A 22,095-nucleotide genomic window follows, 5' to 3' on the forward strand; every position below is an offset into this window, starting at 1 on the left:
ATATCTAGTAAATTTATGATTAAGTGGATTCAATTTATTGGAATAAATTCGCACAATGTTACAATACTAATACGTAATATTACCAACAGGCTATAAAACGGGTTATAATACGGGCATGCGTACACCAATAAATACATTATGCGCGACTGAATACATATTGTACCAGTAAGAATAGCAACATGCTACACATGTCGATAATTGGCTAGGAAATACGACAATCGCAATATACATTGTTGGTACAACCATTATTACTCTCAGCAATTCTTCCACATTTCACAGTTTTATTCGAAAATTTTATTCTTTGGCATTCGATTTTTGCTCGAAAATATTATCTTCCATTATCAGAAATAACGTTGTCGGGTCTTTCTATTGGTAATAATTGTTCGAAAAATATCAATATCTTTGCAATTTATACGCTTGTGAGACGATAATTCAAATAAACATCGTGCATTTTTTGTAAAGATAAGGGTAAATATTGTAATACTTTCAAATAATAATAATGAGATGCGTAATATAAAATATGATAAGCAAAAGTAACAGTCTCCTTGAAAATTTTTTCTAAATAAAGATCTACTGCAAACTTGTTATAGAATTTGCCAACAAAATTAATTTCCGGAATTCTGCAACATTCTATATATAGCACTCTCTTTCGTGGTCGCTCGTGAGAAACGAGGCAGCTTCGTAAATCCTGAAACGCGGCGAAAAGTCGCCGCAACGACGTCGCTGCGTCGCGTGCTGATACTCTTCTCGAAGTTTTCGCCTCGGCGAAATGGCCGGGGATGAAGCGACGCCCGGCGAGAGAAATTCACCGCCTCTAGTATAGTACCGGTCCGGAAGTACAACCACGTCTCTTGAGCGCGTGTACATGAACGGTTTCGTCGTCGTTCCCTTTCCCTTTGGCTCTCTCGCCCTCTCGTCTCCCAGTTTCTCCTTGCACCCCAGCCCCGTAATTCCCCTTTAAGCTGCTGTGGGAGGTCCGCTCGCGTGTCACACGTAGCGCGAGGATGAATATACAAAGGCGCCTTAAGGAGACGCCGCCCGTACTGATGTTCTCGATATTCACGTGCACGTTCACGTACGACGATACGTCGGTACACGTGGACCGTTAGCGCATACTTAGCCGAGTGTGTGTGCGAAAGCTTAGAGTTGCGCGTATATGTGTGTGCGCGCGGGTTTTCCTCGGCAGGCTTACAGAAGACTACCGACTACACCGACCGCTGACGTCGCGAACAATGGGGCGATTAACGCGACGGGAATGTGGAAAAGCGGCGACGTCTTGCACGCCGATAATGGAAACGCCTGGCGGCTTGAAAGACGTGAAACGGGACGTGCCGCACCTGGACGGACGTTGCGCGGTTCAATGAGATTTTTGCCAGGGCGACAGCGTTCTTTTTAGAGCTAATTCCTTTTTGTCATAACTTTACGTTAATGATATATGATAGAAAGCATTAAAAAACCTTCTGTAATTTAAATTTTAAGTGCTGAAGTGGAATAATGAAATCTTGTTCTTTAATAATTACGTAAACTTCATGTTTTATTAAATAACAAAATTTATAGCTCATCGAGTTATTGCAGCTCGTTGATTGAAAATTAAGATAAGGTAATATTAATATTAATATTTTCAATTTTTTATATATCCCTTATAGTTAGCTGTATTTATAAATATATTTAGTCGAATACATGCTCTCTGTATCAAGGGGATCGTATGGAAGATTTCATGTCAACAGTCGAAAAGAGCATACAACTATTATTTTTCTCAAAACAGAGAAGGGAGATCGCAAATGGGTCAACTGTTGGATTGAAATATTATATTTTGCAAGGTCGACCTGATCGCATTTTTCTGAGAGCGTAACAGTGGATTTTCCAAGCCGATGTAACTGCGGCATTATTGCCTCGGAAGATATTTCAACGTTACGATTGCCCTTTAACCCCGACAGTATATATTTCTCGATTTTTGATACGTATCGCCTCAATAGCTTTTATCGCAGGATATCTTTGTGCGCGCGAGTGTATTTTGCCCTTCTTCTTCTATACCTTCGCCTCCGTTAAACACCTTTCGTATCTTCCTGGAGAAAAGTATTCCTCTTCTAATCTTAAGAGGGGATCACGAGACGTATATAGAAAGACTCTCTTCGATTTTTTTTTCTATAATTGGACGTACGTGACGCAGAGAAAATATTTGAAGAAAATTCGAAAACGTTTATATTATTTTTCTATAGTAGTAGTTTCGTGACGCACAGGTAGTTTTAGTATTTCATTTTTTGAATATTATCAAATAAGATTGTCTTACTTCCTGCAAGAGTAAAACTTTATTTAACAGCGTAAAAAAAGATAAATAAGATAAATTGATTTTTTAATAATTTATAAAAATTGCCTATGACAAACTATATACTTGTTAATTATTTTAGATAGTAAATAGTCATTTAAAATTATTTTGTAATACTGCAAAATTACGTTGACTGAAGATGTATGGAAAGATGCGTTTCAATCCCGTCGACAATGCGCCAAAAGAAAAAAAAAATCACTCGCGTGTATTAAAACTTTTTTATAGCTCCATTATTTTACTTGTCATTAGCGCACGTTCTCAACTCATTAACGAACCGTTAAATGTACCATTAACAATGAAATAAGTTGCGAAGTAAAATAGGCAGTCGGTTCTTTCAAGAGATTCTGCCTTAATGCACCATAAACGAGAAAAGGTACCGAGATTCTGGGCAACGTGTTTTGCCGTGGACCTACACTTCCAGCCACATTTTCTTGAGAATTCCTCATCATTTCGAATTTCGCGAATAAATCTTCGCTTGCCCCCGAGAATGTACAACGGCTATCGCGGCCGGAAGTGGGGGTTGTGCGGGAGGACAAGCAGCTTTTCCGCTAGAAAATTGAATTTCTCAGATAAAGCTCTTCATCCTCGCCTTACAACCGGAACATCAAACGCGCACCGCCACATTTTCTCTCGATCTCCCCTAGCCTGATAATTACAGCGAGGGGGCATCGTAATTTAAATTCGCTTTTTTTTTGCAAGGAAATAAAACGATTGCACGACAACGCGTTGCACGAAAGGCAAGTCGGGTGGGATATATTAGGACGTTGCAACATTATAGCTGTTGATAAGCGCAGGACACGCGATACATAAGAGGAACGACGTTTATTAATCGACGCTACGATGTCGTCACCCTTTAAGCGTTAAAGCCTCGCATCTTATTAGTGGCACTGTGAGGGAACTAACAACAGACGCCCCCGTCGATTCTCTTCGTAATCCCGTTGCCTCTATCCTTCTGTGGACGAGGAAACGGGACAAAGTAGTAGGAGGCGTCTTATAATCTCGAATAATAATCAGAAGATCACCGGAAAACGGTTGCAAAATCAGAAAGGCAGCAATTTGTATAAGCAGATTCGAATAATCTCACAAATCATTGTTAGATGTTGTAAAAGTAGATATTGTATCTATCTGCTTTTAAGATATTATTTATTTGCATTGCTATATATTATTATATCCTGTCACATTTTCTTCAAGATCTTCTCGTCGAATATGTCTTTCATGCTTTAGCCTCGATGAAGACGATAGGAGGAGCATGTGGAAAACAGGCTGTCTCGATGCGATAGCGTTGGATTTGGCCTGGATCACCGCGTATGTGGTGGGACTGTGCTTCATGTCGATCCCGTCACATATTCTGGCTATTGTATCGGCCGGGATACTTTTGTGGATCTCAGAACGAACAACGGTCTCCAATGGCTAACATTCTTCCGCGATTCACCGTAAATGCCGTGGCGATTTTATTCGTTCGCGTTGCACCGCTTCAATTCGCGACTCGGCGAGTGGCAATTTTCTTTAAGTAAAACTTTTTGTTAAAAGTACTCGATCGTTACTTGTATTATTCTACGAAAAATAATTATCAAACGTTTCTTATTATAACGTTAGGCTATTTAGAAATACAAATATCTTTCACGTTTATATTATATAAGTTTTGATTGTATTATTATTAAATGATTTTATTAGCTCGTTTTTGTTTGCTTTGGCCACAATTACGAATAATTAATTATACAATTAATGCTCTAACATTATAAAATTGAACAGAAAATATATTTTGCGCGTAATACTGTTTACATAAAGAAATAAATGCGGTAATTTTCGATTATGAATGTCCACATAAATATTATATGGCGTAAATTGATCCCGCATTTACGCTTTTAAAGGTGTTTGTTATTGTTTCTCGTTATAAAGTGGTGGCCAGTAATTTGTATTTCAAGCAAAAAAGTTTCCCTAACTGTACATGGCTTTTGTAAGCGAGAAAGAAAATGGATGGGAGTGGCGATAGGAAGAGAATAGAAGTTCTTATTGCTTCCGCTTTGCAAACCCGATGGCCATCAAAGGGAGGGGGGGGGCGAATCCCTTAGGGAAAACGGGATGTTTCGTCGCGATAACAATGGTCAGACCACTTTGAACAGAACTATTCTCGATCGCGCCATACGTTATCGGATTGCCCTTTGTGATGATTCTGACCTACGCTTCTGTTATCACCTTTTAGCAAAGATTCTCGTTTGATGCCTCGACGAAAATTGAACGTGTATTTAAAAAGTTGTGAAATTGATATTAAATTTACGATAATCAATTAGTTTCGCATTTACATTGTTGTAGGAAAAATCAGTAGAATTTTCCGTGAAAGAGCGTGTAACATGAATTAATTTACGAATAATTTACTTACACCGTTGCATCATACTTGCATTGTTATGTTAATTCTCCAAGAATTTACATACACAATATGCCGTATGATTTACGATACTAAAAAGTTACCGTATAATTGGAGAAAGATTAATATTGAAATTCGCGAAATATGTTAATCTTTATTTTAACCATGTTAATTCTCACATAAACAGGATCCAGACGATTTTCCCTCCAAAATTCAGATTGCAAATTGACTAATTAAAATATTTATTATTTATTATTATTTATCACTTCTTTCCGTTCGACTAACTCGATATAAATAATTATTATAACGAAATAAGTAGCGAATATCTTTTGTTAATGTACACAATAATTGCATAATGTAACGATACATGCAATTTTCATCGATGAAAGATCACAGAATTCCAGAGATATGATGGCTAGGAGAATAGAAAAGAATGCGCAATTTCTTTATATTTTTCGTTCGCTAACTGGAGAGCTGTAGTTGTGCTATGATAAACGAGTTGTCTCACGGCGATAGCACCGGACCTGGTGTAGATCATGGCGCGCGCCGTTATCGAACTGTGTTTCATGGCCGAAGCTGGCCCACATTCCGACGATCGTACTAGTCGAAGTTCTTCTGTGTACGAATCGGATCGGCCGCGGATTATCGTCGGCTGATCCGTTTACATTGGTGCTCCATTATCGCCCGCTGGATTAGCGAGCGTTTCGAAAATGTCGGACAATCGACCATCTGTATCGCATATACATGGCAAAAGCGCGGAAAATATTCCGCTAGATAGTACAGTCACATACATATGGCAAATATTAAAAAAAAAATTTGACATGTATACAAAAATTTATTCGAACATTTATTTGAATATAACCATATTTAAATATGTGATCATTTATAAAATTGTTTAAATAGATTTAACTAAAATCAAAGTTTTAAATATTGGCGATAAAAACCTGTGGAAAAACATATTGTATAAAAGAGAGTGGATATTAACAATCTTCTTTCAAATAGAAGCATATTTTAAAGTTCTGTATATAATAATAACAAAATTGCTGCTTGGAGTTTTCCCCTAATTTCAATTGTTTTTTAATTTCATTGTTGTGACGATGTTGTGACAATCACTATTTCCGAGGAAATGTTCAGGTCAGCGAAAATTATGTATCTCCAAAGGTAGATCTGAACAGCGTGACGAGCAAAATTTTTTTATTCGCGAATAAAACAACTGTTTATGGTAGTGTAGCCGTCCGTGGCTTCGCGAATTTCAAAATCGGTTTAGCGCGCAATTTAGTATTTATATTTTGATCCACACAACAAACGACAACAAACGCCGCATTGTTGCACTGTTGCATTGTTGCATAGCTCTTCGCTGTTTACCGGCGAAAATAATATTTGCCTCGGGCAACTTTAAACACGCTCTCTACACGCAGCCGCTTGTAATTTGCACGCGCAATTACAGCATGATCAAACGAGATGCTGTCGCAAAAAAGTTCCTATTTACCTCGTGCGTCTCCGCGGTCCAGAGGCGGCGAATATTCGAAGCTTTGGATGCTTCTCAACGCAAGCCCGATTATATCGAAAGCCGATCGGTTTACATGGATGCTCCATTATCGCGACCGCTTTGTTCCGCATCGACGGAATTGTGAACGCGTCGCGTTCAGACCGTTCGCGTTCGTGCGGCTGGTCTTAAAAGATTAAGTGCGATCTTGCGTTCGTGTATCGAAGAACGAAGAACGAAGAACGATATCAAACTCCTTCTCACCGGAGAGTCCTCGACGAAATCATGTTAATAGAGAGCGAAACGTTCTCGCAAAAGTTTCGTTCTGCGAAGCGACGAGAGAAACCGTCGAATTTAAGTCGAACGGTTCCGCAAGCGACCGGCCGATCCCGGATTACCTTCGTTTGATCCGTTTACGTCGATGCTCCATTATCATGGATTCGATTCGCGCGATAACGGATTGACAAAGTGGCTCCGCGAAAGTCTGCGCGACACTTCGAATCGTCATCGCGCCCGTGAGAAATCGAACACGCTGTTTTACCAATTCCATCTGGTTTTCCGCATCAACGGAGTACATCCGCCCACCGCACCGAGTACTATAACCGCTGCAAATCGCGATTATACGCACGACCCACTTTTTTCCCCTACGTTTTTCTTTCTATCGCGTTGTTGACGCTCCTCGAATAGCCGGAGTAAATGTTATCGAACAATAATTTCACGTTTCGCCAATCTCCATGCGAGAAGGACAAACACATGACAAAGTGTCCGCGAAGCGCGATCGCGATCGCGATCTAAACGTGGGACTGTCGCGCGATTGCAATTTAAAACTCGTTACTAGCGCGTTAATCTGTTAAGTCTGCAACACCATTCCTTTTCATCATCAGAATTGAATTATTTTTCTATACTCTGACGATATTCGCGCTGATATGACTAAGAAGAATTACAATCGCTTTTATCAGGAATAATTCAGTATCATAGTTAAAGTATCCTAATGATACTTTAACAAATATGAAGATTGTATCCTCGTGTCCGACAACTGTAAGAAAAGAAATAATATCTAATTTGTTTCAAAACAGGATAAATATTTTAATAATTATGTTATTTTCAATTATCAAACTTTGTGTAATTATTTTATTTCAACAAAAAGGTATTAGTGTTTTATCTAAAAAATCTTTAATTATATTTTAAAGCAATTTCACTATAATAAAATATTAAATTTGTTAATGAGAGAATATGTAAGAATATTCGGCTTAAAGCGAATGTTTGAGAATAGACTTACAACTATTTTATATCATTTTTATTACTAGCAATTTTGAATGCACAGCACGATCACAAAAGTATACATGCTGTCTTTCAGTTTATTTATCGTGGGATGGAGTACGATTCATTGATCCATTAATAAGTTGCGACACATATCTTGTCGCATTTCTCGCACTACATACATTCTCTGCACATAAAGCAAGCGCGTAGTTCATAACGTCAAGCGCTATATCTACCCCTTAACCCATATATACTTTTCCATGTAACGAAATGGAGAAGCAGCGGATCCGGTATAAAGCGGCACTCGCGCTGATGCAAATATATAGCCGACGCGATTATATTTTCATTAGACGGATCATGAATAGAAATTACGTCGTTATGACTCAAAGGTAACCGCGGACATCAGAGATCTTGTGACGGGGGCGCTTCCGTACGCGATACTTTTTAATCGCAATGCTCTTCCCTTCTTTTGGATCTTTTTCTTGGAGAGAAAAATTCCGCGAGAAAAAGAATGAGGAAGCAGCGGAAGCGTGAGAGTTGCGAGAAATATATATAAAGAGTACGCAACTGCAATCCTCTGTGTTTTCCAAAGAATAGAGAGAAAGAATTTCGTTTTGTTAGCAATCTTTTTGTAGATGTATGAAAGTAAGTATGAAAATATAAGTACTTGTCTCGAAAGAGGGTTAAAACTGGGAAGATTAAAAATACTGGTTTTCGATATATAGGAATGTTTATAAAAGTTATTAAATCCTCAAAAATATACAGTGTTGTGCAAATACTGCACATATAATATGTAACGTTTAATAAACGCTTGGCCATGCAGCTGTTATTGAAAACGTAATTCTGGGGGGTATGGAAAATTGGAATATTCATATATATGCGAATTTGTATAATATATTCATATTGAAGACTCCTGGCTACTATTCATAAATCGTGATTTATCTTTTGTTACCATAAATTGAAAAATGTCTAATTAAATATTAATATTTCTCACCAAAGGAAATTTCATCAGAATCTAAACTAATTTATATTCATATATGCGTGTTTTAGTTATAACTAGAAATTTACGTCTGCTTTAATCAAAAAAATATAAAATTTCGGAAATAGTCGGAAGAGAAGAAAAAAGCATTGCCAATAGCATAATTAGTACTAGCTGTACAGTCTTGTCGTGTAAAAAGTTTTCACGAATCGCGGGATGCTGGAAATTTGAACAATAATTTTTAAAATTTTTTACGAAATGCTATATTAACTGCGTTTTGTTTTGTTATATAATGATCGTAGTGATTAATCGTAACTAGTTGTAATCAATAATTATTTCTTTAGTCGTGATTGAAACAACTATTTTTTAGAATCTTTCCCAGTATTTTCGTTCGTTTCTCGTTCGTTAGGATATTATAACTATTAGCTACAAAACCAAAATCGAAAACGAAACCTTTATAAATAAGTATTTGACGCGGCGCGTACTTACACGTAGTTACATGGCGACGAAAAAATTACGCGACGCGACTGATTGCGACGAAGAAGCTGCGCAATAATGACGATAAATGTAGCGCGGGTCGCGGGCGCCGCGCCGCGGGCCCCGCGGCTAACGGCTTCTCGTCACACTATTTGGTAGGGACAAAGTGGGGGCTACAGGTAACTAGGCACGGTGCGCGCTCGGTATGCGTGACGTCAGCACGCCTCGATACCACTCCTCTACCCCTACTACTCGTGTTTACCGCGGCGCGCACGACCGCGCTTTGACGCGCGGTTGGGAAAAGCGAAATCAACCGTCCAAAAGAACGTAATAGAATAATAGAAAGTCACTATTATCGAATGCGATATATACCTCGGCATCCGTATCTAATTCCGCGAAGCACATGTATTAAATAAACATTCGACATATATGATATTAGGGCGCGTCGCGCTGGACGGACCAATGAACATCTTATGTAAATCAATATGGCGACTTTATGCTGGATGCTCATTGGTCTTATGCTAAGCTATGCATTTTGTGTGTGATTGCCTTGATTTCGGATTCTTTATCCGTTCCGAAAACGACGGAAATTCTATTCTGAAGCTGCGCGACACAACGCAAGACGCGAGTCAAGTTGACGGTTGAGAAAAGTGAGACCGCGTATCCGAATGAATGTATAATCGAATGCGATTTATACCTCGGATGTCGGAACGTAACCGATGGTCCAATGAGAAAAATTCGTTATCGAAAAAGAAATTCTCTCATTGGGCCATCCGACATAGGCGACATACGACTGATTGTATTAGAACCGGCCTTAAATGAACATTCGATGTATCACATTTTTCTGTAATCTGAATAATCGGACCTGGCGATTCGTACTTATATTACTCTGCGATGTGCGATCCGCAAGCAACGACATCAGAAATCAGAAATCAGAACGGGCCGCGGGCGCCTTGGTAACATGAGCAGTGGGGATAGAGAGGGGTAAGCTTTATGCGATACGCATACCCGGCATACCGAACTAACCGACCGCGGCGAGGCGGCGATCGCGCACCGTGTGTATTCACCTTACCCCCACTCTATCCCCACTACTCATGTTTACCGCGACGCCCGTGACCTGTTCTGACGTCAGACGTGTCGTTACTACCGCGCCCCGCACCCCTCGCTACAGTTCACGTTCCCATATCGCGGAGTAAATATACGAGTCGCCGGGTGTCGCCTGTCACCAGTGTCACCGGGTCCGATTGTTTAGCTTGCGAAAAACTGTGATACATATATCGAAAGTTCATTTAATTCATGTGCTTCGAGGAATTTATACGGATACCGAGGTATATCGCATTCTCGCGTAATCGCGTTCTCGAGACAGTTGCTCCGGGCGAGTGAAGTTGGCCGTGCGCGATTTACGAAATTCTCTCCGCCACCTTCGCTTCACTTGTGTCTACCTGCGCGCGGAAATCGCGAGATGTCACGGTGCGGCGTCATGGCGTCATGGGCGTCAAGCGGATCGTATAGTTTCGTTCGTAGTTTCTTCGACCGCGACGTAATTCTTCTGTCGCCGTGTAACTAAGTTTCTTAGTTACCGCGTCGCGAGATTAATACCGGGAGTGCCGTGTGCCTTTAGTGTCGCGCGATCATAAGAGGAGACGATATCGACGATATCGTCGATTTTCGCTCGTGAACGTCGTCGCGTTGTGAGTGAGTGCGACAATGGACCAACGGAGTAATGGAGGACGATCTAGGAGAGGAGAACGAGGCCTGGGAGGCATCGGGCGACGGCGGAGCGACCGTGGGGTGAGTAGTTGTTAATTTTCTTATATTATAATATATTATATTTTGCCGTCCTGTCAGTTCTGTGGTGGACTCCGCCACTTTCGTGGTTTTTAACTACGGTGCAATTTCGGGTCGAGTCTGATCGCCGGCGTATGCGAGATATTTACGTCGCGAACGTTGCGTCTCTCTCTTATTCGCAGTATTATTTGTACAAATTTTCGCGGATGAATTATGCGAACTAGTTAGCACGGAAATATCCAGCCGCTTATTGCGGCGCCGGCGGCCGCGATTGTTTTTTACATTTTAAAATCAGATATTTGTTAAAATAATGTTTTAAAAACGGGCAATAATTATTTACTTCGATAATTATTTACTGTCGATTATCTTGGATGTAGCTTTAATATAAAAATATTTCTTTTGTTACAGATCAACGCAGAATTACAACTCCGCTGTTGCGCATCGGCCGGTGAGTTATTTTTTGAGCAGAAGGGATAAATATATGTATATTAAGTTTATTTGTATGGTACAAATTAGTACAAATTTAGTCCTTCAAATTTCTGTATTTAATTTTCTTTTTTTTTTGTGGTCTTTCTAGCTTAATGCTAAGGTAGCACCGCCACGATTTTCTCCGAAATGGCACGGGATACAAAATTGTTATTAGTGGTACAAATTAGTACAAAATGGGTACTAAATATTCTGATAGGTCCGGTTTGATTCTGCCGATTTGGTCCTGCTAGCTTAGAAGAGGTATCCCAATCCCGTTTTCGAAAGTTGATAACTCCGACGCTGAGTCAATAGTAGCATCGACGCGTCTCCTCAAAGCATCAAATCCGCGATTTGTTCGTCGAATGGATTCTACCAATTTCGAGTCGGGTCTCTGTGCCTGCGGGCTCGCAGAAATAATCGCTCGAGGGTTGTATTCGTCGACTATACAAGTGCGAGTGCGAACGCGTAAAAATCTCTCAATCGCCGCGACCGCTGATGAAGTTCCCTTTTCGACGGACGTGTTGTCTTTTTTCCTCGTTTTTTTTTTCGCCTGTTTTTGCAGCGTGCACGCTCGGAGATGCGGCGAAAGAGTTTCGAAAAATAGCCGCCTCTTGCCGCGGTTGTTATTCCGCAGTCGGCGCGAAAAAAATGCGGCACGAGAACGGGCGTGCTCGAGGTCTGGCGAGTGGGTGGGTGATAAATCGACGTCGCGACAATAATTACGAGCGAATTCGATTATTCTCGATTATTGGAAAGCGACAAATATTTCCCGTGCGGAATAAAGCGTATTGGTTCGTCGTACCGTCTCTTGATGCGCTACGCAATGTTTGCGATAATTTATCGGTCGTTAATAAATTGTCTGTACTATTGTTACTTTACATATTGTCAGTTGATTTCGCGTACGTTTCTGCTAGGAGTGACCCGGAGCGATAATTCGCCTTCACGTACTAACGACGACGAGTTTCGCCGACGACGATGATGGTCGTCAGTGATTGTTCCGCTTCGTTCTCGTTTGAGGTCCGAAAATTACAGGCTGACCCGGGAACACGATGACGCTCGTCGGACGATTCGCACGAGTGTGCTTTACAATTATAGTGTCCGAAGGACCTCGTGTCCTGGAACTGGGAGTGAGAATTTGAAGTCTAACTTTGCTTTCATACGCGCCTGTCCTTGCGCATCCGAGGTCCGACCCGCACGTATCCGAGCATTTTAAAGAAAAATCGATAATCCTTTATAGGGCATAAAACGAGGTAGTCTTTTTTATTGCTTATCGACGCTGTTGTACGTGTCATGCAACGCCCGCTTCGTCGCGAAGTTCCCGAGCGTTGCGGGAAAGTGCGATAAATCTTTTCTCTTTTAGCGCATAAAACTTTTTCGTTAAATCAAACCGGGTAATCGAGGCACTTGCGAGTTTGAGTTATTAACAGCGAATCGAAGTGGAACCTGTCGAAAAAACGGGATGCAAGAACAATTTCACTACTCTATTACATACGCTTGATAACCAGGGGAGATTAAATTTCAGTTTTGTTGATAGCTACGGCTACGTTTCGCGAACTTTAGGAGCCAGCGCGCTTTCAAGATTTTCGGTCAGATTCGAGTAGCATCCGCAAAGGCGAGCACTGTTATCTACGTAATCGCAATCTCTTGAGGTAACGGAGGTATTCGGGACTCCGTATCTAGCATAAGTCAAAAGTTATTTCGTGTTGGTGATTTATGATCGAGGGAAATTTAATAACAATGGTATTTCAGTATCTCTTAGTTTATCATTGTTGAATATACACAATGGAGAGCATTAATGTCGATATACGCTTGCACGTATTTCTCTGTAATTTAAGAAACTTATTTGTCTTTTAATGCATAACTAATAATATAGCTCAAATACTTTGTTTTATGAAAGAACAAAAAGTATCAGTGAATCGCATGTCATAAAGTCTCTTTGTGAATACGGCGGTACCGGACGGCATTAATGCTTCCGATTGTACAAGCGCGTCGAAGTGCATCATAACGATCATAACGAGCATCGCGTCTATAGCGGTGCATTCATCCAAAAAGTATTTTGATTAGAGTCAATTGAAGTAATAGTGAGTGGGTTGAGTGCAACTCTGCAATATTTTTCAATTAGCGTAAAATTCACCCTGAAAATATGTAGAAAACTATATTTTCCACTTGTAAACATATATATGCCGAAATTAATATTTACTATAATATCGTTAAAAAGATGGCGACTATTAATTTCATAATATCACGATGACAATGACAATTAATAATTTAGCAATAACGATTATAGCATCGTATTGCATCATATATACGCACGTATTAGCTGCAGACTCACTATTTTAGCTGCATTCTTTAGCTCCATTTTTTAAAATCAATTTAACAGTTATCGTGAAATTGTTAAAAAATGTGTTTTATTAATTGCGTCATTGGAAAAATCACATTTATTGGATGAAATTTCAAGTAATTTTATTTATTACATATATCTTACACGAGTTTATGACAATTGGTTATACCAGCACGGTACGGTAACACGCGTACATGCATAACACGCGTAAATTCTGCGGTATCAAGATGCTAATTATGAATTATGTCGATAATTCGACCGCGAAATTTCGCGGTCGCGAACATTCCGTGCGATGCGCCAGTGCGTGCTGACAGCAAATGTCATTATTCGGCACGCGCGTGACGCAAGCAATCGAGATGGTTGAAACAGCGACGGGTAATGTTTGGATCATGTTCTCGTAGACGCCGCCGGAAATGCCGACTTATTCCATTATCGCGTAATATTACGACGTATCACCACCGACTACCGCGCGCAATCTTCGTTAAATCACGAAACGTTGCTGCGATACGCTTGTGAGTCGCGATACTCTCGGGGGTATTACAAACGTTTGTTTCGGACTTAACTAATATTGCTGGAATCTGACAAGAGCATTCGAATGAATGTTATTTGCCGTACTGCCGACGGGTGTCGTAAGTCGTAACGCTCGAGAGAGATTGCGTATATAAATCTTGGAGAGCACATCTTGGAGAATAATGCGAAATGCACGGCACGCATGCGAGCGTCAATCACGCGAGGAGGAAAAGAGGGACAAAAATTAAAAGAATGCTAAACGTTTAGCATTTCTGCGCTCGCGCGTCCCGCCGATAATAATAACGCAATGGAATGGCGTGCGGGTTTCGCCGGCCCGCGCATTTCTGAACTCCGAGGAAACAGCATGTAATACGTCAGAATGCTCATGCATCAGTGCTGATCATATTTAGATGGAGCGTTGGGTTCGCGCAAATATTTGTGTCTCGCGTACCTCGCACGCGATGCTTCTCCATTATCGTGGTATGTGTCCTACGCCGTTTGCACATATATGTGGTGGATGCAGCGGGCACGGTGTATTTTACTAAATGTGCCACGTCGCGTCACATTTAATCTGATGGCGTTTTTCCTCGTTATTAGATCGCCGCGACGTAAAAGGAACTTTTTTCTTCCCTTTTAGTGTCCCGATATACACGACGTACTTTTTTTTTTAAGCCGACGTTAAATAACGCCGTCTCTCTTCCCTCTATTTCTCCACAGTATTGGAATATTTCCAATTTTCAGCCATTCCCGAGCTTCTTTAACATTGATCACATCTCCTACCTCCTCGCCCAGTGACGCGATAAGTCGAATAATTAATTAACCATTTTAATAGAGAAGAAACACTATATAGTTGCTTTGCGTCCACCAATACCTAACACTGAAAATTTCATTATCGTAATTTTATTATCGTGCAGTAAAGGCAGAAAAAGGATTCAGTAATCATTTTATAATGTAGTAACGAGCGTATATTTTTACAAATTGTTCATAATTAGAAGAAGACTTAATTAAAAGAAGCTCAACTTTATAATACATCACGAGCAAAATAGCATTCACTGATTTCCGCAATCTAAAAAAAAAAAAATAAAAAAAAATCTGGCGTCGTTTGAGTGGAACTTGAAAAAGAAATTAACGATTCGTAGAATCTGCGGAAGTAATCTGTGGCAAGAGGCACACGGCATGTGGCTGCCAAGTGATGCGAGACCGGACCGAAATTCCGAGACGGTTTTTCGCGGTGCACAGTCGGTCGTTTTAACTGCACGCGCGCGAGTCGTCGAAAAAGCGGTTCGGTATTTTTTTCCCCCTCCGAAATCGATAATTGGTGCCGTATAAGCTGCGGCAAAAAAGCCAGGCTAGCGATTCGTTCGATCGAGCAGTTAATTGATAAATCGCATCGCACAGACCCCCGCATTTCGACGGCAGATTTCAATGGCGGAATCACGGGCATCGGTGACGAGCTTGCGAAGTAATGTCGAGTTTTTAACACGGTTGTGTTTTTGTATATAAAACCTTAAATTGAGGGAAGACCGATTTTCGGTCGATATCACGTCGAGCGATATATTATGCATACCGTTACCACGTGTACATTTGAATACTTGAGTTATAATATGTTTTCCGGCTGTGCGTTGCAGTGACTACATGTTACTGCCTTTTCATTGACTTTTAAAATTCGTGAAAAGCGACACGGGCAGTGCACACGGAGTTTGTAGGTTTAATGAAATTGATATAAAATGAACAAACTGTCATACAATGCAACGCGACAATACTCAAATTCGCGAATAATATTTTTAACTAAAGCTCTTTCTCTTTTCCCTTCTCCCTCTTTCACTCTCTCTTTCTCTCTTTCTATCTTTCTCTGATGCGGGAATTCTTTTATAACATATATAAACGATTTATAGTCGCGTACGCATATTTAAATCTTAATTACTATGGTTGTAATTTAGGTAACTGTTACAATGGAATCAATTTGATTCGAATATAAATGAATAACGTTTTAATTTATGTACATTTACAATTTGAAAGGCAACGTCAATATTATTTTTCATTATATTTTGCCTCTATACCGACTATACCAAATGTAGAAAAATTATACATTTGGTATATAAAATAATAAAGATATTTAGTAACGTAATAAATTGATAAATTCAATTTTGCTTTAACATAGTAATTTAAGATTAATATGTGGTTTCTTCAAATGTATAGAAAAGTTTATATTTCACGTTTATATTTCACGCAGAAATTATATTTATATTTATATAATAAGACTATAATTATATAAAATATGAAGAAAATTGGATACTGTAGATATGAGTTGTCATTGAACGTGTGCTGTGTTTAGTATGGTCGAGTTTTCTAATGAAAACGGGAGCTTCTCTCTCGAAATTTATGATTTGGACAAGCGAGTCATTTATATGTGGTGCCGGTTATCTAAACAAATAACTTTGCTCGTCGAGAGGGAAATACACGATAAGAAATTTTCGGCGCGCGTGCGGCACATGCATCTTCGTTGATCGTTCCAAACAAGGGCTTCGGGAGGATGAATGGAGCGCCCACGAACTTTCAACCGAAGACAGAACATGGCAAGTACATACATACAACATTTCTTATGTTAGTGGCAAATTTTTGCCTTTTAGCGAAATGTACGCGGTGAATAAGGAGGTCTTAAAGCGAAGTTCCGGCTTTTTTCCGACGTAAATTCCGCGCTGTGAAATTGGTACATATACGTACACGTGTTCCGAATTCCGTGTTCTAATAAAATAGAGCGTACAATTTCAACCAAGATATTATAAAAATGAAAGGATATACACATTTATCGTGTATATCTGTACATCACGTACAATGTCTACAAAGTTTTTAACTCCTTAAAAACTTTTCATTATAAAATATCCATTATCTGAAATATCATCGACATGTTTCGTGTGCTTCTTAAAGTACGCGTAAGTCGACTAAGTGTCTTCGACATTATCGAAAATGGTTAGAGACGATAAGTCAGATCAATTAAATATAAAATAAAACGTTTTTATGCCTTTCATGTACGGGGATGGTCGTATATAAAATTTAAATCAGATATCGCCGAACGATGTTACATTTCGAATGCAACCGGATGCGATCAACGGAAGCGGAAAAATACGAAAACTTCGTTTTAGCAACAATTTGTGTCAAACGAGCGGCGCGAGCCGACAAACTTGATCCAAGCGAATAGACCGGGCTTCTTTCGTCAAACTTCGCGCAAGCAGAACGAGCGAGAGGTTGTTATCAAGTTAGAGAGAAGTTCGTCGCGAGTTCGCCGATGCAACATGATGTAAACAGACTGCACCGCTTTCTTTGTGTCGCAGTAGTTGGAAAATTTGTATTTACTTTTGTACGAAATCGGCCGTTTTTCTAAAAAAAAAATTGCCTCGCAATGTATTCTTCATAAGTTTCTCTGTTTTATCATATTTCTGCTATGCTGTTTCGAATGAGAGTAGGCATGATATAATGAATTCTTGAAAGAGCTCTCTTATTTTCAATGTCGAATCAAGTTTTCATAGAACTCATATAAATTTAAAGTTGTTCTTAATTGATGGAATATCTCGTTTTACTTGTAAGAAATCTATACACTCTCGTTATTCCAATATTAAATATCTACATTAAGAGTTATTTAGTGTTACAAAATTATTGAATTTTTTTTTGATATTTTTAGAGATTGTTACTATTCATTACAATTATATCTATATGACTTTTTAAATATTTAGTTTATTTCGCAAAATCATAATAGTAATTTATGTCTCTTACAATTAGTGAAACGTGTCTAAACTGATTTTTCTCTAAGAGCTTACGTTTATTTTTGGTTTTATTAAATTGCATAACGTTTTAACATTAGAGCATACGTAGGATCTATTATATAAATTGAATACTTACGCTCAATACTTACACATTTGTTGTCGCTTGGAAGCTGGCATTTACAATCTCCTCCTGTCGCGCACGAAGCTACCATTCAACAATCTTGCAACGGCAAGAGTAACAGAAATGAGGGCACACTTTTCGTCCTGATAGAAATCGCGCCGGTTGCATGCAGCGGGGTACGGAATGAGAGCACGTGCGAACTCGACTGGACATCCCTCGATTACGTTCATCCACCGCACCCTCGCGTTTCTTCGAAATCGGTAAGGAGGCGCCATCGCCTCGTTTCCTTTCGAGAGTACCTTCAACTCCCGTCTTTTTTCGTCCTCCCCCGTCCTTCCTCAGCGCCCCGCGCATCCACGAGACTCTCCCGGATTTCTTACAAGCTCTCTATCTCCGGGGTTAGCAGACAGCAGAGCGGCGTCGGCTCTCTAAACACGTCATTTGTATGCGCGGCGGCTGCATAAGAAATTTCGCGCGAGTATTTGTCTTCACCGTTAGCACGATGAAGGTTTGAAGAGACCATGATGGTAGAAGTGGGATAGCTTAGAAGGGACAAAAGGGAGGTAGGGAGGGTAGGAAGTAGGAGGTGGCAAAACGAAGTGGTGCACGAGAGCAATCACGTCGACGAGAGAAAGGATGACCTCCAGATAGCATCTTCCTTACACGTACACCCTGTAGATAGACCTCAGCTGTAGAAACCAGGTTGAGGGCGCGTCCCGGAGATTAATGAAATTTCGATCGGCGGTGTAAGATGAATCAGACGCGTCTTATAAGACAGATACACGGGCACATAATTCGTATGGAGGAGAGAAATCCTCCTGCCGGATATGACACCATCTTAATATTATCTTGAATATGTCGAAGCATTTTCCGGTTATATTTCCAGTTTTGATATCCATAGCCCATCTGTCTCGATCATCCATTTTTCAAACATGCGTTGCGTGAGAGAGTATATTTTACGACGTACTTTGTTCCAAGTCGCTGCTACATCCTCGCACGCAGGAAAAATATATCTGTACGTCATTTTAAATAATTCTGGCTCAGATAAATCGATCGTGATATGGTACATGCCTTTTTAAATGGCATATACAGGCGTATCACAGCATCCACGCTTCAGAATACGGAAGTTATCGTTATTACTCGTCTTTTTTCCTCTTTCCCTTGAACGACTATCTCTTTTGTATTATGCGCGTCAGCGGTTTCTGTATGTAGGTCACATCATGCCACTTTTTTGTCGTAAGTAAGTGTCCTTGTGGTTATTCAAGAAGTTCCTTGAAAACTAGAAACTTGAAGAAAATTGCTAGTATCGCGTCTTTTGATTGGTGGTTGGGAAAGACTGTATCGGTGAAGGCAAAAAGGGTTTTAGCGAGTGATGGCCGTCCGGGGATTCACGCGGCTTCGACGGCTTGTAGGAAGAAGTGTCATAAAGCTTCGACAGACTGGCGTTCGCTGTACCGCCTCGACTTATGGCAACGTGGACATCGATAATCCATGTTAAGGGAAAAGTCGCACCTAACTTGAGCACCCTCCTGTGACAACATTAATAGCTTAACTTTCAAAATTGATCGCTCGTTAATATTTTAGCACTTTTTACACTTCTTCTTTTATTTAAGGAAAAATAATAATTTTTTAATTTTCCGTTAGGTGAAAGAACAGAAATTTAATTCGATATTAGGTTGAGCTAAATAATATATCTTTGAACGATATATTAATTTTTTGAAAGAATTTCTCATTACGTTTCGAATAAAAAACTTCTTTAAAAATGGATATTTAGATTTATAAAAAAATCACAGTTAAACATTTTAATTTTTTGTGAATAAATTTACATTATGTTTGACGATATATTTTGTATTTAAATATTATATTTTATAATAAATTTTAAAATATGATTATATAATACGGCTTATAACTTGTATAAAATTATTAATTAAATGTCATGTAATGTTAACTCACGCACAGCTAATCGCGTTTGACTCTTAAAGCTCACTTTATCTTATTATTCATTGATTTTAATATCAAAAGTTTTTAGTTAATTAATAATGTATTTTACAAAAAATATTATGCAACAAAATATATGGAATTAAAGTTTATAATTTTAACATTTAAAGTTCTCTCTCTCTCTCTCTCTCTCTCTTTCTCTCCCTCTCTATTTATTATATTGATGGTCTTCTCAAATACATATACATTTTAAGGATAATATAATATACACTTTTTTTCAAAATAACATAATGTACGCCAGATATTTAATACATAATATCAAGTCATTGAAACGACTTTTAAACAATATTTTGAATATTTGAACGACGTTCGGAAGAATATCGCGATTCTATCAAACTGAAACTATTTATTCATTGGTTTCTCTAACACGGCATGGCTATTTGCGCCAATGTACATACTTGGGCATAATATATGTACGGATATATGTAGAGGCATATGAATGTACGTATGCATATATGTACTGCTTACCGGAGCACCTGTGGGAATGGTCGGAAAGGAAACTAGGAACGGGAAAGAAAACGACTGAGATTAATGAAATTTCGATTTCCCAGGATTAATAGGGCTTCCGTGAAAACGAAAATCCTACATTGCACAGCTGTGAAGAAGCAGATTAAAAAATGGAAATATATAAAAGGCGAGAATACAAAGAGATCTTTTAAATTAAGAAAATTACGGTTCTCAAAAAAAGCCCACATGCTTCTTGGAAAATATAGCGAAAGAAGAAAGAGAGAAGCGCGCCAAAAAGAGATACAGTAGGTTATAGGTTTCTATCGTTATTACAATAGAATAATTTCGGGAACAACGATTTAACGAAGAGTTTCGCAGTTGTAACGGTAGTGCTATTAACGAAACCTAGACTCAGGTGCGCTGGTGTTAGTTAACGTTAAAATATTTATTCTATTTACCGGACGAGAATTCGCGGGGTCAACGAGCAACTGCGGAATAGGTCGTTTTAATTATGTAAAGCCTCAACGTCGAATATATTAACACGCAGTCGTAATAATGCACTCTATAATATCGCAGCTATAGAAAGGAATAAAGGCGAAATATCGCGCTTTTTCGTACATTTTCTGTTATCGTTATATAACATATACGGGAGTTTTTGTTACCTTCCGCACTAGTGAAAAAGAGTAAAACTCACGTTATTTGTGACAATTAGCGGTTTATAATTTTGAACATAGCCTTATTTATGAGTGCTATTTAATTAAGTACTACTTCTAGCTGAATGTATACCTCCAAATTGCTGACGGAAAATACTTGTTTCTTTAGACATTTTTATTTAGACGAAATATCTTTATTGTTGACGTCAGCAACACGAAAACAGTATGCAATCCAGTCGGTAAATCAGTAGGCATTATATTTTAACAGATTATGTTTGCCACACAGATACGTACAACAAGTTATATCTAAAATCATATCTTTGATTACATATCTACGTAGAAATGTAAATGAGAGATGTGACTTGAATAGCATATCAGTGACGCTACTTTATATTCTTTCGTAAGCCATTTATCTATCAAAAGTTTCGCGCGGCGTCGTTTGCACATGGAAAATAAACTGATTACTAAAAGAAACTCAAGATTCGCGACAGCGTTGTCTTTTGCCGCGGCCCTGTCCCTTATTCTGTTAGCCTTGGAATTGTGTCACTTTCTCTTTTTCGTGTTTCTCAAATAATTTGAGAAGCGAGAGAACGGAAGAGGGAAATTTGACGTGAAAACCGTAGGAAGTAGTCGAGGAAATATCGCGCGCGCGCGCGCGCGAGCGTGGAGTTTAATGAAATTTCGATCCGTGAGGGCCACGAATACTTCACAGAAAGGGCGGCAAACCGGAAACCGAAGTCGGCAATGGTGGAATCGTCGAGCGGTGTGCTGCTGATAGTACGACACAGCATGGTGCAGTGTGGTGCGGTGCGGGATCGTGCGGAACACCTGAATAGAGGGAAATTACCTTGAAGAATCGGAATTGCCGCTGCGCGCTACTGCGAGAGCGGGCCCTTTGATTTTGTAACTACTACAGTCTCGTTCTGCTACGTCAACTGCACCGTAAAAGGAAATGTGTGTGCGCGCGCGTGCGTGCACGCCATGCTCGAAACTTTTCATCGTTCACCCAACGCGATTCTTTGAATCGCTCGCTCGCCGAAATGCTCCGATAGTCTTCGGCTCTTCTCGCGTTCGTTTGTTGGCGACATTTTTACGCACGCAAACACACTAGCACA

At 39.5% G+C, this 22,095-nt stretch overlaps 1 protein-coding gene across 1 annotated transcript in view; it reads left to right on the plus strand.

The window, feature by feature from the left end:
- LOC112464147 (tetraspanin-9-like) overlaps positions 1 to 3,740 on the plus strand; it is a 45,636-nt gene extending 41,896 nt beyond the window's left edge. Inside the window, exon 6 of the mRNA XM_025030979.1 lies at positions 3,551 to 3,740. Within this exon, the coding sequence (XP_024886747.1) occupies positions 3,551 to 3,740 (190 nt within the window). The remainder of the gene's footprint in view (positions 1 to 3,550) is intronic.
- Positions 3,741 to 22,095: the final 18,355 nt, after the last annotated feature.

This window comes from Temnothorax curvispinosus, unplaced genomic scaffold, assembly GCF_003070985.1.
Source record: "Temnothorax curvispinosus isolate PA1 unplaced genomic scaffold, ASM307098v1 QBEX01013985.1, whole genome shotgun sequence".
Taxonomy (NCBI): Eukaryota; Metazoa; Arthropoda; class Insecta; order Hymenoptera; family Formicidae; genus Temnothorax; species Temnothorax curvispinosus.